General features: G+C 43.0%; 1 protein-coding gene across 2 annotated transcripts in view; it reads right to left on the reverse strand.

The window, feature by feature from the left end:
* Positions 1 to 14,422, reverse strand: part of TMEFF2 (transmembrane protein with EGF like and two follistatin like domains 2) — a 909,969-nt gene that overhangs the window by 256,337 nt on the left and 639,210 nt on the right. For both annotated transcript variants that reach the window (XM_040357082.1, XM_040357081.1), the window contains exon 6: positions 13,507 to 13,655. In XM_040357082.1, the coding sequence (XP_040213016.1) occupies positions 13,507 to 13,655 (149 nt within the window). The remainder of the gene's footprint in view (positions 1 to 13,506; positions 13,656 to 14,422) is intronic.

Genomic DNA, 14,422 nt, shown 5'->3' on the forward strand with positions numbered 1-14,422 from the left:
TTTCTGTCCCGTGACCCGGACGGAAACCGGACTGGAATGGGTCAAGTAATTTATGGGTGTCTAAGTGATGTTGTAGCTGTTGTACAACTTCTTTCTCCATTACCTTGGAGAAGATATTCAGGCCTGTTATGGGGCGACGATGGTTAGGGTCTTTGGGGTAGAGGGTGTTTTTTTTTAGAATTGGTTTGATTATACCTTGTTTCAGCAAGGGTGGCACCACGCCCTCCTTGAATGACTGGTTTATGAGCTGCATGATAGCTGGAGCCAAAATATCGGCACATTCTTTCAGCAGTTTAGTGGGGATGATATCATTAGGCGCTGTGCTATTTCGCAGAGTCCTGATGATATTTTTAGTGGCATCGATGGAAATGGGTTTTAGAGTGAAGTTAGGTGATTGTGGCAGAATTATGTGGGTATTAGGTTTGTGATTTAGGGAGGGTAGATGGAGGTTGTATTTTGCTGAATACTTTCTAGGATTCTTTCAAATTTGTTGATGAAATAATCTGATAATTTGTTGCAAAATTCTTGTGAATCAGAATTAGGGGCTTCTAGACACACTGGGTTCATGGTCTTGGTAACTAGATTGAAGAGTTCACGGGGGCGGTTTAGGGCATTGGTGATAATATTAGAAAAATGATTTTTTTTGGCAATAAAGATTTCTTTATGGTATTTTTTGGTTATTATCTTATAAAAAGAGTGGTTTTCCTCTGAAGAGCTTCTTTTCCAGGCTGCTTCAGCTCTTCTGCGCTCTTGCTTTAGCAACGACAACTGGTCGTTAAAACAACCGAGTTGTTTTTCCGGATGCACGTTGTGCGTTTTGGAGCTACTAAGTTGGCTGACTGTGGCAGAGCCTTGTTTATAGCATCAAGAGTTTCTGTGGCTGTTTGATGTAGTTGGATTGTTTTTATTTTGTTCCCTAATGTAGGTTTGAAGAGTTCCGAGTGGAGCTTCTTCTGAGATCCAGTCCAGTGTGTTGTCACCGGTTTTACAGTTTTTTTTTTGAGGGGGTGTTTATGTGATTGTGAATTTAATGGCATGGTGATCAGTCCATGGTTGCGGCTTATTTTCCAGAATATTGATTTCCAGATCTTGTCTGAAAATGAGATTGAGCGTGTTACCTGAAGCATGTGTGGGCCCGCATACTAGTTGCTGCAGACCTAATCCTTCCAAGTGGTCAATGCAGGCGTCGGCAACGGGGTCCTGTGAGGAGTTAGCCCAGAGGTTAAAATTCCAGAGCAGCAGGAGTTGTTTGGTGTTTAGGGTATATGTGGAGATGAACTCTGTCAATGACATGAGCAGGTGCGTTTTTGGACCCGGTGGTCTATAGCACAGGAGTATGTGAACAGTGTCCTGGGGATTTGTTTGCAGTTGCAGAGTGAGGGTTTCCATAAATGGAAGTGAGTACTGAAGGCCTGGTTTAGTGATCGAGAGGTGAGTCTTGTGGATCACCGCCAGGCCTCCTCCTCTTTGCCCCACTCTGTTTTTTGTTAGAATGCGATAATTCTCTGGCGCCAATTCTCCTAGAATGGCGTTACAGTCGGCTGTGAGCCAGCTTTCTGGGATAAAAAGGCAGTCTAAATAGTTTTGTAGAATGAAATCATGGATTTCTTGTTGGTGTTTTACTGCCGACCTTGTATTGACCACTAATTCGGGGTACTTTGTCGCAGTAAGTGGGCTTAGCACTATATGATTATATAGTGTGACCAAACCCCCGTATTTTTGAATATGTTCAGGTGTTTTTAACTAGCCTTGCAGGATAAATGTCATTTTTGCATGTGTGCGCTATAATCTGTTTTGTCTTGTATTGACCAAAGCGCATGATATTTGCTTAGGTTGGGGTAAATGCGTGTCATTTTTGACTGTCGATCGTCGATTGATTTTTAACAGTTGCTCATTCCTTAGAGCTTTTTTGGTGATGGCTGGTAATATTGAGGCGCTATATGCCGCTATAAACAAAAATAGAGCGCCAATTTAAAAAAAAAATTATATTTTTTACTTTTAGCTATAATAAATATCAACAAAAAAAATATAAAAAAAACATATTGTTTTCTCAGTTTAGGCCGATACGTATTCTTCTACGTATTTTTGGTAAAAAATCGCAATAAGCGTTTATTGATTGGTTTTCGTAAAAATTTATAGTGTTTACAAAATAGGGGATAGTTTTATGGCATTTTTATTAATAATTAATTTTTTACTACTAATTGCGGCAATCAGCGTTTTTTTTTGTGACTGCGACATTATGGCGGACACATCAGACAATTTTGACACATTTTTGGGACCACTGTAATTTTCACAGCGAAAAGTGCTATAAAAATGCACTGATAGTTGTGAAAATGACAATTGCAGTTTAGGAGTTAACCACTAGGGGGCACTGAAGGGGTTAAGCGTGACCTCATATGTGTTTCTAACTGTAGGTGGGCGGGGCTGGACGTGTGACGTCAGTGATCGTCGTTCCCTATATCAGGGAACAGACGATCACTGACATTGCCACAGTGAAGAACGGGGAAGGTGTGTTTACACACACCTCTCCCCATTCTTCAGCTCCTGTGACCGATCGTGGGACATCGGCGGCGATCGGGTTCGCATGTCCAGTGGGCACTGTCACGGAGCCTCGGACCGTGCCGCTTGCGCGCACCAGCGGCGCGCGCGCGACCCACGGCTGGGCTCTTAAAGGCGATGTACTTAAACGTGCCTGTGACCAGCCGTGCCATTCTGCCGACGTATATCGGCGTGAAGGGATCCTTAAGTGGTTAATATCATATATTTATGGATTTTTACTGTCTGGTTATCAAAGAACCATCTGGCCTGCTGTAAGTCTTCTTGAAATGCCAGGAGGATTGGATTACACAACAAGTGGCGTTTAACAAAAGATAGCATATAAGAAATCTGCCTCTGGAATAGAATTCATGCATCCTCCCTAGCGGTGGGGCATGGACATAAGAAAGCCTCAACTCTGAGGCCCCGTACACACGACCAGTTTCCTCGGCAGAATTCAGCTTCCGACCGAGTTTCTGGCTGAATTCTGCCGAGAAACCCGGCCGTGTGTACACTTTCGGCCGAGGAAGCCGACGAGGAGCTCGGCGAGGAAATAGAGAACATGTTCTCTATTTCCTCGTTGTTCTATGGGAGCTCTCGCCCCGCCGAGCTCCTCGGCGGCTTCAGTGCTGAACTGGCCGAGGAACTCGATGTGTTTGGCACGTCGAGTTCCTCGGCCGTGTGTACGAGGCCTGAGTGTGCTTTTAAAATGCAAAGGCCAGTGATGAACTCTCTTTTTCTCATTACGCTCAGGACAGACTTACATTACAAATCATCTCTGCTCTTTTGTTTTATATGCTCTGTAATATTCTTTTAAATTTCTATGTTAGCGTTCTACTTTCTTTAAAAATAAATAAGACCTTTGCGCATTGTGTTTATTTTTATAGCTTATATTGTTATTATATTATCTCCATCGTCAGCTGCGGCAATGTAATATACTGTAAATCAACCATATTCAGTCTATGTAAAAAAAAAGTTCAGCGTGTGCTAATTTAAGAAGCATATTATGTGCGCATGTGCATGTTACCAAGCATAAAGTCACTGCAAGACATGTATCAGCACGTGTGCACATGCATCGTATTAGTGTATATTGCCCTATTTAGGGTAGAATGTGACATGGGCAGGTTGCTTAGTCAGTATCTCGCTGCCCTTTATGAACTGACCTTGGTTTACATTCCATCTCTACCTCTGCCTTATGTTCCTGTACCTTGCTATATGTATCGTGATGTTCTTGGCCTGTCTTCTTATGCTGTCCCTGCATTCTGATTCAGTACTTCATTTTGTGGCTGTTGACATTTGCCTTGTGCCCTGGCTTAGTTCCTGTCCACTGATAAGGTGCTGCTCTGGTAAGGGGTGCAGAAAAAGCTACTCATCTCGAGATACGTCGGCGTAAGTGCTTTGTGAATCCGGGCCATAGTCTTTACTTTACAGGAAAGAAAAAACAAAAAACTGAATTTACTTCCTCTTTAAACCAACATACAAGTGAACAGCGGCACTCAAGTGTATAACCAAATCCAAATGTAAAAAAAGAATATCACTACCTACTGTAAATACACGTGTCTCAATGTCATAAATTATTCAGGACATACAGTATTTAGTGTAATCAAGCTGGAAACCCTGTGTACATCGTTTCAGCCAGCTTGGTGGGATCGCGGGTTATAGAGTGAGACACCCGCTACACCTGAATAATTTGTCCTTTTGGTAAAAAAATATATATTTAGGCTGGGTGATCACTCCTAACCAACAAATAGCTAATCCAGTCTGTAGGTTTTAAAATAAACTCTAGTGTTCAAAACCAGACCTTGTTTGTCAATAATGACATCTAAAAAAATAATAGTATCTTCACTCAATTGATAATCCAAGTAAATGTTGTTGTCGTTAGTATTCAAATATGCCAACAAAGAATGGACTGACTCTTCTTACACCTCCAATATAAAGAGGAGGTCATCAATGAACCTGCCATATTTGCGCCCATTGCTAAACCAACCTGCTGGGAGTAAAACTGGCCATGAAACCAGAAATAATTATGTGACATACAAAAATCCAATTACCTACCCAAAAAAACTTTTTGTGAGTAGGGAATGTCATCCCTTTTGCTAAGGGCCCAATTTAGTGCCAGTAATGAGTCGTCATGCTGTATTATTGTATACCGCAAAGATACATCAGCAGTCACCAAAAGTGTACTTTTATGCCCATCTAAGTGCATGCCATTCAAAGATTGTAATAGATCTTTCAGATATTCTTTAGTCACCAGCACACTAGGCTGAAGCAATCTATGCAGAAATTCCCCCAACCAATGCGTTACGACCCAATACCATCAACAATCGGTCGTGCTGGTGGAGTGGTTCCATATTTATGCACTTTTGGAAGCATGTATATCACTGCATGGGTGTCTGCAGGTAGGGACAAGGTGGGTCATGTGCCCCTCCTGAAATCAGGGATCGGATCGGCACTGTTAAATTTATCACATCGCTATGGGGGTGCGGGCAGCCCGCACCTGAGTGCCAACCGCCAGTGGGGTGACACCATTGATGTAGTGTGACTGTTGGCTCTTTTCCCTGCTCAATCCAGCAGAAAATTTGGTGGCGCTGTGATAGGACAAAGGTGAGCTGCAGGTTGTCAGAGGTTTCCCTCGTTCGCCTCCCCTTTCTACTGTCAGGGAGAAGAGACAGCGGCTCTCATTAGGTTCCCTGCCCAGCTTCCTGCCCACTCTGTTCCTTCCCCATTGGCCATAACTGAGGACCAATCAATGGAGACTAGGAGAGGAGAGCATCATGGGATATGTAGTCCAGAAGATTGGCGGCTCCATTTTCCACAGGGAGGAGGCTACAGATCAATCAAGAGAGAGATTGAGAGACTGCAGCCTGGAAAAAAGCTGAGAGAGTGAGTGCTACAGGACAAAGAAAGAGGAGTGCGCTGGGCAGAAGCCAGAGAGAGAGACACCACCAGAGAGAACCATGCTGCCCAGCGCCACCAAAGAGAGAGACACGCTGCCCAGCACCACCAGTGATAGAGCCACGCTGCCCAGCACCACAAGAGAGAGAGCCACACTGCCCATCTCTACCAGAGAGAGAAACTGAGCCACTGGCAGGGTAGAGACATGCTACACTACTGACCAGAGTCTCCCCCGGGGAACCCAGAGTGAGCAATCGCCCAGCCGGAGGGATCACTGCTGTAGGTTTGCTGGGTCTGGTAAAAGGGTCATTATCCATTACTTATCTTAGGGGCTGTATAACGTCTGCAGTCTCTGACTAAGATAATGTGATAATGACATTGTCGAAAAGGGGCGGTGCATGGGTGACCCTAAAATGATGCCCCCCTTGCAAAAAGTTCTGCGGACGCCCATGTATCACTGGCATATGAAACACACTAGGTACCAAGTATTTTTGATCTTTTTTATATAATTTAGTTCTGGAACCCAATTCCACCAGAGTTGTTCCTTATACTTAATAGTGGGGTCTCTATCAAGTCTTTTATAAGTGACTTTATCAGTCAGAATATCTAACAACTGTCTATGATAAAACTCTTTATCTTGCACAACCACTCCTCCACCTTTATCCGCAGGTCATATAATAACATATTTTCTATTTTCTAGTGATTTTATACCTTCTGTAATGTAATGAAGGTTTATATTTTTTATTGGCTGAATATTTTTGAAATCTCTAAGGCCCCGTACACACGAGAGGATCGATCCACTGAAATTGATCCGCGGATCGGTTTCAGCGGATAGATCCGCTGGTGTGTACGATCCAGCGGATATTTATCCGCGGATATATTTCGGGCCGACCGATTTCCAGCGGATAAAAATTTCTGAGCATGCTAAGAAATCTATCCGCTGGAATCGGATCCAGCGGATCGAACCGGTGGTCTGTACAGACTCACCGGATCGATCCGTCCGATTCCCTCCCTCGCATGTGTCGTAATGATTCAACGCATGCGTGGATATCCTTATATGACAGCGTCGCGCACGTCGCCGCGTCATCATCGCGGCGACGGCGCGACACGTCACCGCGGACGGAATTCCGCGGGGATTTTGATCTCCTGGTTAGTACAACCAGGAGATCAAAATCCGCCAGAGGATTTAGCCGCGGATACGGTCCGGAGGACCGTTTCCGCGGATAAATCCTCTCGTGTGTACCCGGCATAAGAACTAGGGGCCAAATCCTCAAAAGAGATACGACGGAGTAACTGCTGTTACTCCGTCGTATCCCTGGTCCTAACTATGGAACTGATCCACAGAATCAGTTTCCCATAGTTAGGACGAAGATCCGACATGTGTAATTGAATTACACTGTCGGATCTTAGGATGCAGTACCGCATCCGCCGCTGGGGGCATTTCGCGTCGAAATGCCGCCTCGGGTATGCAAATTAGGACTTACGGAGATCCACAAAGCTTTTCAGCTTCGTTTTTTCTCCGTAAGTTTTATTTTGCAAACGCAAAATTAGGGCTGCTTTTACAAGGTGTAAACTGTTTACACCTTGTAAAAACAGACCTTTCTTGCTAGCGACGCGATTTTTTTTTAATTTTAAATATTTTTTTTGGCGCCGTATCTTTTTTTTTACCCGACGCAACTTTATTGTCCCGTCGCGATCCACAAAGCCCGACGTAACGTAATTTTGCGCTATGCACGTCGGGAAAATGACGCCACGAGCATGCGCAGTACGGCCGGAGCGGGAGCGCGCCTCATTTAAATGGGAATCGCCCCCTGGAGAAGAGGAACGCCTTGCGCCGGCCGGATTTAAGTTACACCGCTCAAAATTTCTAGGTAAGTGCTTTGTGGATCGGGCACTTAGGTAGAAATTTTGCGGCGGTGTAACTTAAATAGGAAAAATTACGTTGCGCCGCTTCTTTGTGGATTACCCCCTAGATTCTTGAATACTTCAATATGATAGTTATTATTAATTGGTTGGATTGAATAAAGATTTATTCCTTAAACTGCTGTCCACCACTTGGGGGGGGGGGCAGTGGTTACTCTATTCACGGAAAATAATAAAAACAATAATGGCGCATACAGAGAACAAATACCGTATATAAATCATCCAAAGTATTACTCTATTCACAGTGTCAAAAGGATGTTTCAAATAATAACGTTTCATATTTCATTTCCATATGAATTTATGAGTATCTATATAGATCTCTGATTTTATTAAAGGTTTTTAGGGCATTTTTAAGTCCCACATTTTATATATTATACATATATATATATATATATATATATATATATATATATATATATAGTTCTTTATGATTTAATTCTACCTAACTTCAATTATAAATCCCACCATTTAGGTGTCCCTTCTTCTCTTTCTTGGATTGTTTTCATCTCCCTGCCTTACATCCTCTGTTTCTTTGGGAGGGCTCTATGTTGTAATATGCATTCTGAGGGGGCCCTCCCCTTCCACCTCCTTGGTGATATCGGTGATGGAAATTCAGTTTTGGGGTTCTCCATCAATTCCCCTGTCCCCCTTAAAAAAGGGATCTCTGCTCTTAACTGGTGTCATGTTCATACTGTGCTAAATGTTTGTATCTATTCTGTACTGGAATTGGGTATTTCTTTTCCCGGGAACACAGAGGTGGTTGGTGGCCCTTGTTGCCACTGTCCCTGTTCATTAAATTGTCCATCTTTTCAATTATTTGATTGATTATGACTCCCATATCTATATAGGGGAGGTCTCTGGGACTAATACCCTCTCTGTTGGTGTCCCTGATTAGGATTATGATTCCTACTATCAGGGTGTTGATAATTGGGAGCAATGCATCCTCCCCCATGGGGTGGTCCCTTAAATTCCCCTACCTGTGGGGGCATGGGTTTGAGGTTAATCGGCCTACCAGATTCTTCCTCTCCATTGAGGACATCACTAACTGAAGGTGTGAGATTTTGCCACAAATAGATATAAAACTTTTTTCAAAGCAGTAGAATCCCTTTCTTTTTCTGTATATCCCTATCAACGTTTAATTTTTTTTCTTATTTTTACTATAAAACTCTTTGTATTCATTAGAATCCTTTATGGGGTCTAATCTAGCCTGAAGTTCATTTATTTTTTACTTAATTTGTTCCAGTTTAACTTTTTTCCTCTAAGACCCCTTTCACACTGGAATGGTATGCAGGCACTATTGCGCTAAAAATAACACCTGCAAACTGACCCTAAACAGCTGCTGCTGTGTCTCCAGTGTGAAAGCCTGTGAAGGAGCTGTGTGTATACCGCTCCTCCACCACTCCAGCCCATTGAAATCAATGGGACACCGTGGCTATACCGCCAGCAATGCGATCTGCCGAGGTGCTTTGCGGCGGTTTTGAACCCTTTCTCGGCTGCTAGCGGGGGTAAAACCACCCCGCTAGCGGCCAAATAGTGCAGCGAAATTACTGTTTATTACAACAGGTGTTCTTACTTTTAAAGGAAGTGTTTAGTATTCTTGGTATTATTTTAATTTATGTACTGTGAATGAGTGTGTGAAGTATTGTTCTTATGTTTTGTTAACCACTTCAGCCCCGGAAGAATTGGCTGCTCCATGACCAGAGCATTTTTTGAGATTCAGCACTTCGTTGCTTTAACTGACAACTGTGTGGTCGTGCAACGTTGTACCCAAACAAAATTGATGTCCTTTTTTTCCCACAAATAGAGCTTTCTTTTTGCGGTATTTGATCCCCTCTGAGTTTTTTTTTTTTTTTGCGTTATAAATGAAAAAAATTGCAAAAATTTAGAAAAAAAACACTGGCCCAGATTCAGGTAGAATCGCGCAATATTTGCGTGGGCAAAGAGCAATTTTTTTTCTCTGCGCCCACGCAAATATTGCGCTTTGCCCGCGATTCACGGAGCAGTTGCTCCGTAAATTGCGCGGGCAATACGCTAAACAGCCGGGCGCAAGGCTGCCTAATGTAAATGATCCCGCCGGGGGCGGGAATCATTTAAATTAGGCGCGCTGCCGAGCGAACAGCGCATGCTCCGTCGGGAAACTTTCCCGACGTGCATTGCGGCAAATGACGTCGCAAGGACGTCATTTGCTTCTAAGTGAACGTGAATGGCGTCCAGCGCCATTCACGGTTCACTTACGTAAACGACGTGAAATTAAAATTTCACGGGCGGGAGGCGCAGCTATACTTTAGCATTGGCTGCGCCTGCTATTAGCAGGAGCAGCCTTATGCTAAAGGCGCCGTACGGAAACTCCGTACCTTGCGTACGCAGGGCCCGCGCAACTTTTGTGAATCGGTGGTAGTATGCAATTTGCATACTATACGCCGATCACAAAGGCCGCGCCCCCTAGCGGCCAACGCAAGAATGCAGCCTGGGATGTGAAGGCATAAGGAGGCTTATGTTTGTCACATCCTAGGCTGCAGTCGGTGTAACGAGGTTCCTGAATCAGGAGCACTCGTTACACCGGAGCAAGTAAGCACTTGCGCCGCGCAACTATGGTTGCGCGGGCGCAAGTGCTTCTTGAATCTGGGCCACTATTTTGTACTTTTTGCTGTAATAAATAGCCTCTATTTTTTTTGTAATGGCAGCGATCTGTGATTTTTATCGGGACTGCAACATTATGGCGGACATATCAGACACTTTTGACACATTTTTGGGACCACTGGCATTTATACAGCGCTATAAAATGCACTGATTACTGTGTAAATGTCACTGACAGGTAAGTGGTTAACACTAGGGCGCAATTAAGGGGTTAACTATGTTCCCTAATGTGCATTCTAACTGAAGGGGGATGGGACTCTCTAAAGGAGATGACAGATCGTGGTTCCCAGCTTGTAGGAACTCACGATCTGCATCTCCTCTCAGAACAGGGATGTGTGTGTTTACACACACATACATCCCTGTTCTTCCTCTCGTGCCCACGATCGCTCGTGGTCAGCGATTATCGCGACCACTGGTCACAAGCACGTTTAAAGGGACTGACGTACAGCTACAATGGTCCGCAGGAACAAGCCGACCTGCCGCAGTATAATGTTCGGCGGCAGGTCGGCAAGTGGTTAATATGAGGTGCAGTATGATAGAAATTTTGTTGTAAATGTATTATTGCAATGACAATAAGGCTACTTTCACACTGGTGCGGGGGTGCGTTAGCGGCAAAGTTAAAAGCACTGTGGCTTTTCGGCTGGTGCTAGCGGGGTGCTTTTAACGCCCACTAGCGGCCGAAGAAAGGGCATAAAGCTCCTGTTTTGCGGCACTGTCAAAGCGCTTTGCAGGCGCTTCGGCAGCGCTGCCCATTCATTTTAATGGGCAGGGCGTTTTGGGAGGGTGAATACACCCCTCTCCAAAACGCCCCAAAGATGCTGCTTACAGGACTTTTTTTCCTATCCCGCAAGAGCACCACCCTAGTGTCAAAGTACTCAGGCTTTCACACTGGGAAGGCATGAGAGGCACTTTACATGTGCTATATTTTGTGCTAAAACCCCTGAAAAGAACCTCAGTGTGAAAGAGTTTTAACTTAAAACTTTTAAGTCTTATCAATAAATAAAATAAATACAAAACAAGCAATGTAATATTTACTTATTTAGGTTGAAAAAAGACGTGGAGTTCAACCGTATAAGGTCAGTAAAAAGGAGCAGCTGTAAGCTTCTACACATGCAGAGTCCCACGAGAAGAAATATAGGAGAGGAAATGAAAGGTTGCCGTGTCGGCAACTTCACATAAGTTTAAGGCATGTCAAACAAAGTGCACAGATGCAACCTTACAACCTTAGGAAGTGAAGAGGGGATACCTAGTCACATGCTGTCTGGCCAAGTACACCTCCCAACACAGTACAGTGGGTAGTGAAGAGAAAGATATAAGTGAAGGTTTAGATTTTGTTGTTTTCACAGTTTCAGTGGAAACTGTTATATGTACCTTTAATTCTATTGTGAGATGTCAATGGATTTATTTTAGAGACATTCTAGCCGTATTGACCAGGTATTTCCCATTTATATGCATCAAATTCTATTGTGACATTAAACAATTAACTGACAAGCCCAAAAACAATATAATGCACTTTCTTACATGTAGTACCATCACAATCCATAACATGCTAAATTCAAATAATAAAACACTTTTATGTGTCCCTTTTTATTCATTAACCACTTAAGACCCGGACCTTTAGGCAGGTAAAGGACCTGGCAAGTTTTTGCGATTCGGCACTGCGTCGCTTTAACTGACAATTGCACGGTCGTGCGAAGTGTCTCCCAAACAAAATTGGCGTCTTTTTTTCCCCACAAATAGAGCGTGCCATTTTGCCGACGTATATCTGCAGGAGGCGGTCCTTAAGTGGTTAACTGACATGTTAAAGCCAACCAGCACCATCACCAAGTCTCCAGGATTATAATAGAGTTCTTTTGGTTGCTTCTTACTCCTTTTGAAAGCCTAGTTATTTTTTATAATCTTGTTTAACAAGGGAGATCCTAGAGAAGGATTGTCAGTATTAGGATCCCTTTAGAACAGAACGCAGCTCAACTCACCTGACACAGCCTTTGCCTGGGAAACAACAGTGATTGGCCAGCTCACCTTTAAATCATCTGTATCATCATCCAATCAGTGCTCGTGATAGAGTTGTTACCTTTGTGTGCCACTGTTTGATCCAGCTATCTGCTCTGAGTATCTTGTGAATGACCCGGCTTGTTTGACCCTGCTTGCTCGCTTCTGATTGAGTACCGTTTGGACTCTGATCTACCCGTGTATGACCCGGCTTCCCTAGACTACGCTTTGCCTGATTCTACTGTAGTACCTTCATCTGCAGCGGTGAACTACAAGCACCAGATAACATCCACTCTATCTGCAGCGGTGAACTACCAGCACCAGCTGACATCAACCCTTATCTGCAGCGGTGAACTACAAGTCCCAGCTGACTTGCTCTGCTTAGACCTGCTCATAGTATGTGCTCTTGTACTTTGAACTCTTTGCATAATCAGCACACCTGAACTGTTACCTGTTATCTGCTCCTAGCCTGACAAGGATGAACATGTCAGTGCTTAAAGAGGAGTTACGCCCCCCCCCCTCCAGAAATATTAAAAGTCCACAGCTACAAATACTGTATCTGCTTCACAGCCGGATTCCTACTGCGCATGTGCGAATTGTGCTGCACCGGTAGCCGGGGGGAGGAGAGGGGCTGAACTTCCAGCTCACCTCACCGCAAGTGGGAGCGGGTACCTGTCAAAACCAGGTACCCGTTCCCCCCCAAAAGGTGCCAAAAAGAGGCAGACAAGCAGAGCTTCCCCTTTTGGGTGAAGCTCTGCTTTAGTTCTGTGCAAGAACTGCCTAAGGAGGGAGCGCCAATTGCAATAAAGACACCACTACTACAAGGGCAGCTATTTTACTGGTGAGCAGGTTTAGGAATATTTACTGGCCTTTGTGATCCTTATAATTTATTACATATTTTAGTCACAAAATAGCCATTCTATTAAACCCAATCTCCCACAAACCCCTTGAATACGTTTCAGTAGCCAAATTATTCATACAATGGCCCTGCCTAGTGAAACCAACTCACCTGTATCTTATACTGACAGAGGGCAATTAAATGAAAGCAAATCTATCTCATGGGAAACTGTTGACTACACAAAGATATTACAATCGTCTTGTGCACTTAAATTTACCCATCTTGAGTGATTACTTTTGTAACCTTTTAAAAACTTGTTAATAATACAACATATTCAACCTAAAAGGTACTACCAGGTTAATACACACACTGAAACGTGAAAATTGTTTCCCTGGTCAAAAAATTTAAGAAATATTACAGGCCGTGAAAGGGTTAAACACAAGCATTTTTATATATATAGCAGTACATCATGTTTATATACAGAATGTAAATATACAGAAGTATTCTGCATATTTGATTGTTTTGTAGAAACTTCAGTAACATTATTAATTTGGTAAAGAATAATATTATATAGAGAAGAAATATGAAAGCACCAAGAAACAAGCATTTAGGAATCTTCCAGCTATTCTGTCTACACAAAAATAATGAAATCCTGTCTTCAAAATAAATTTTGCTACAGGCATTACCTTGACATCGCCCCAAATACTTGACTTCAATTTTCTCCTGTTTCTGGCATGATGCCTCTTTGATCTGACAAGGATTATCATAAGATTTCCCATCAGAAGCACAAACTGGATTGAAACTGATGTGGGAACAGTCGATGTTGCACACACACCTATGAAAATACAAAAGTATAACAGTTCTAAATGAATGTTACATTACAAGATAAAAAAAAAAACATTTTGACAAACAGGTCTTCAAACACACCAATATTCTCTATGGATCACATTTTAGTCAGTAACAACATTTTTGAAAATGTACCAGGAACTGCAATTTCAGAAACTTGAAGGAAAATTAAAACAAATAAAAAAAAATCGACCCAAAAACTTAATTGAAAATGACCAAAGGAATTTGTAGTTTTTACAAAATATTATTAAAGAACTACATATACTGATCTCAGCAATCTTAATTTCATTCATATACTGTAGCTAAGATAGTGGTTAGAGCTAAAGACATGTTTGTTCAACATCTGACTGGACATCTGTTGGCCTCAAAAGTTAGGGGTACCCCCTGCAGCAGCCAATCATTGGTGGCCCAGATCTTTCTCTCCCCTGTAATGTTGTATGTTAGAGTATCTTGTAACAGACTTTTCTTTATCTAGTTACTAGAAATACAAATTGGTAACATCATATGCTAGCTATACATGATCTATAAAAATATTGGTACAAAAATCATGCAGTGTTGCAGTAGTGTATTTAGGATTTGTGCTGCCCCAGGCCTGACTAAACTTGTGCACCCCCCTAATTTAAATATGACCCACCCCTTCCTGTCAAGGCCACACCCCGCTCTGTTTAAGACCCGCACTGAAATTTTCGAGTGGGGACACTAGTTCTGAGAGCCTGAGGCAATGGATTCCCTTAATTTGCATATATTTCCTCTCAC

The sequence above is a fragment of the Rana temporaria genome, chromosome 6 (assembly GCF_905171775.1).
Source record: "Rana temporaria chromosome 6, aRanTem1.1, whole genome shotgun sequence".
Classification (NCBI taxonomy): Eukaryota; Metazoa; Chordata; class Amphibia; order Anura; family Ranidae; genus Rana; species Rana temporaria.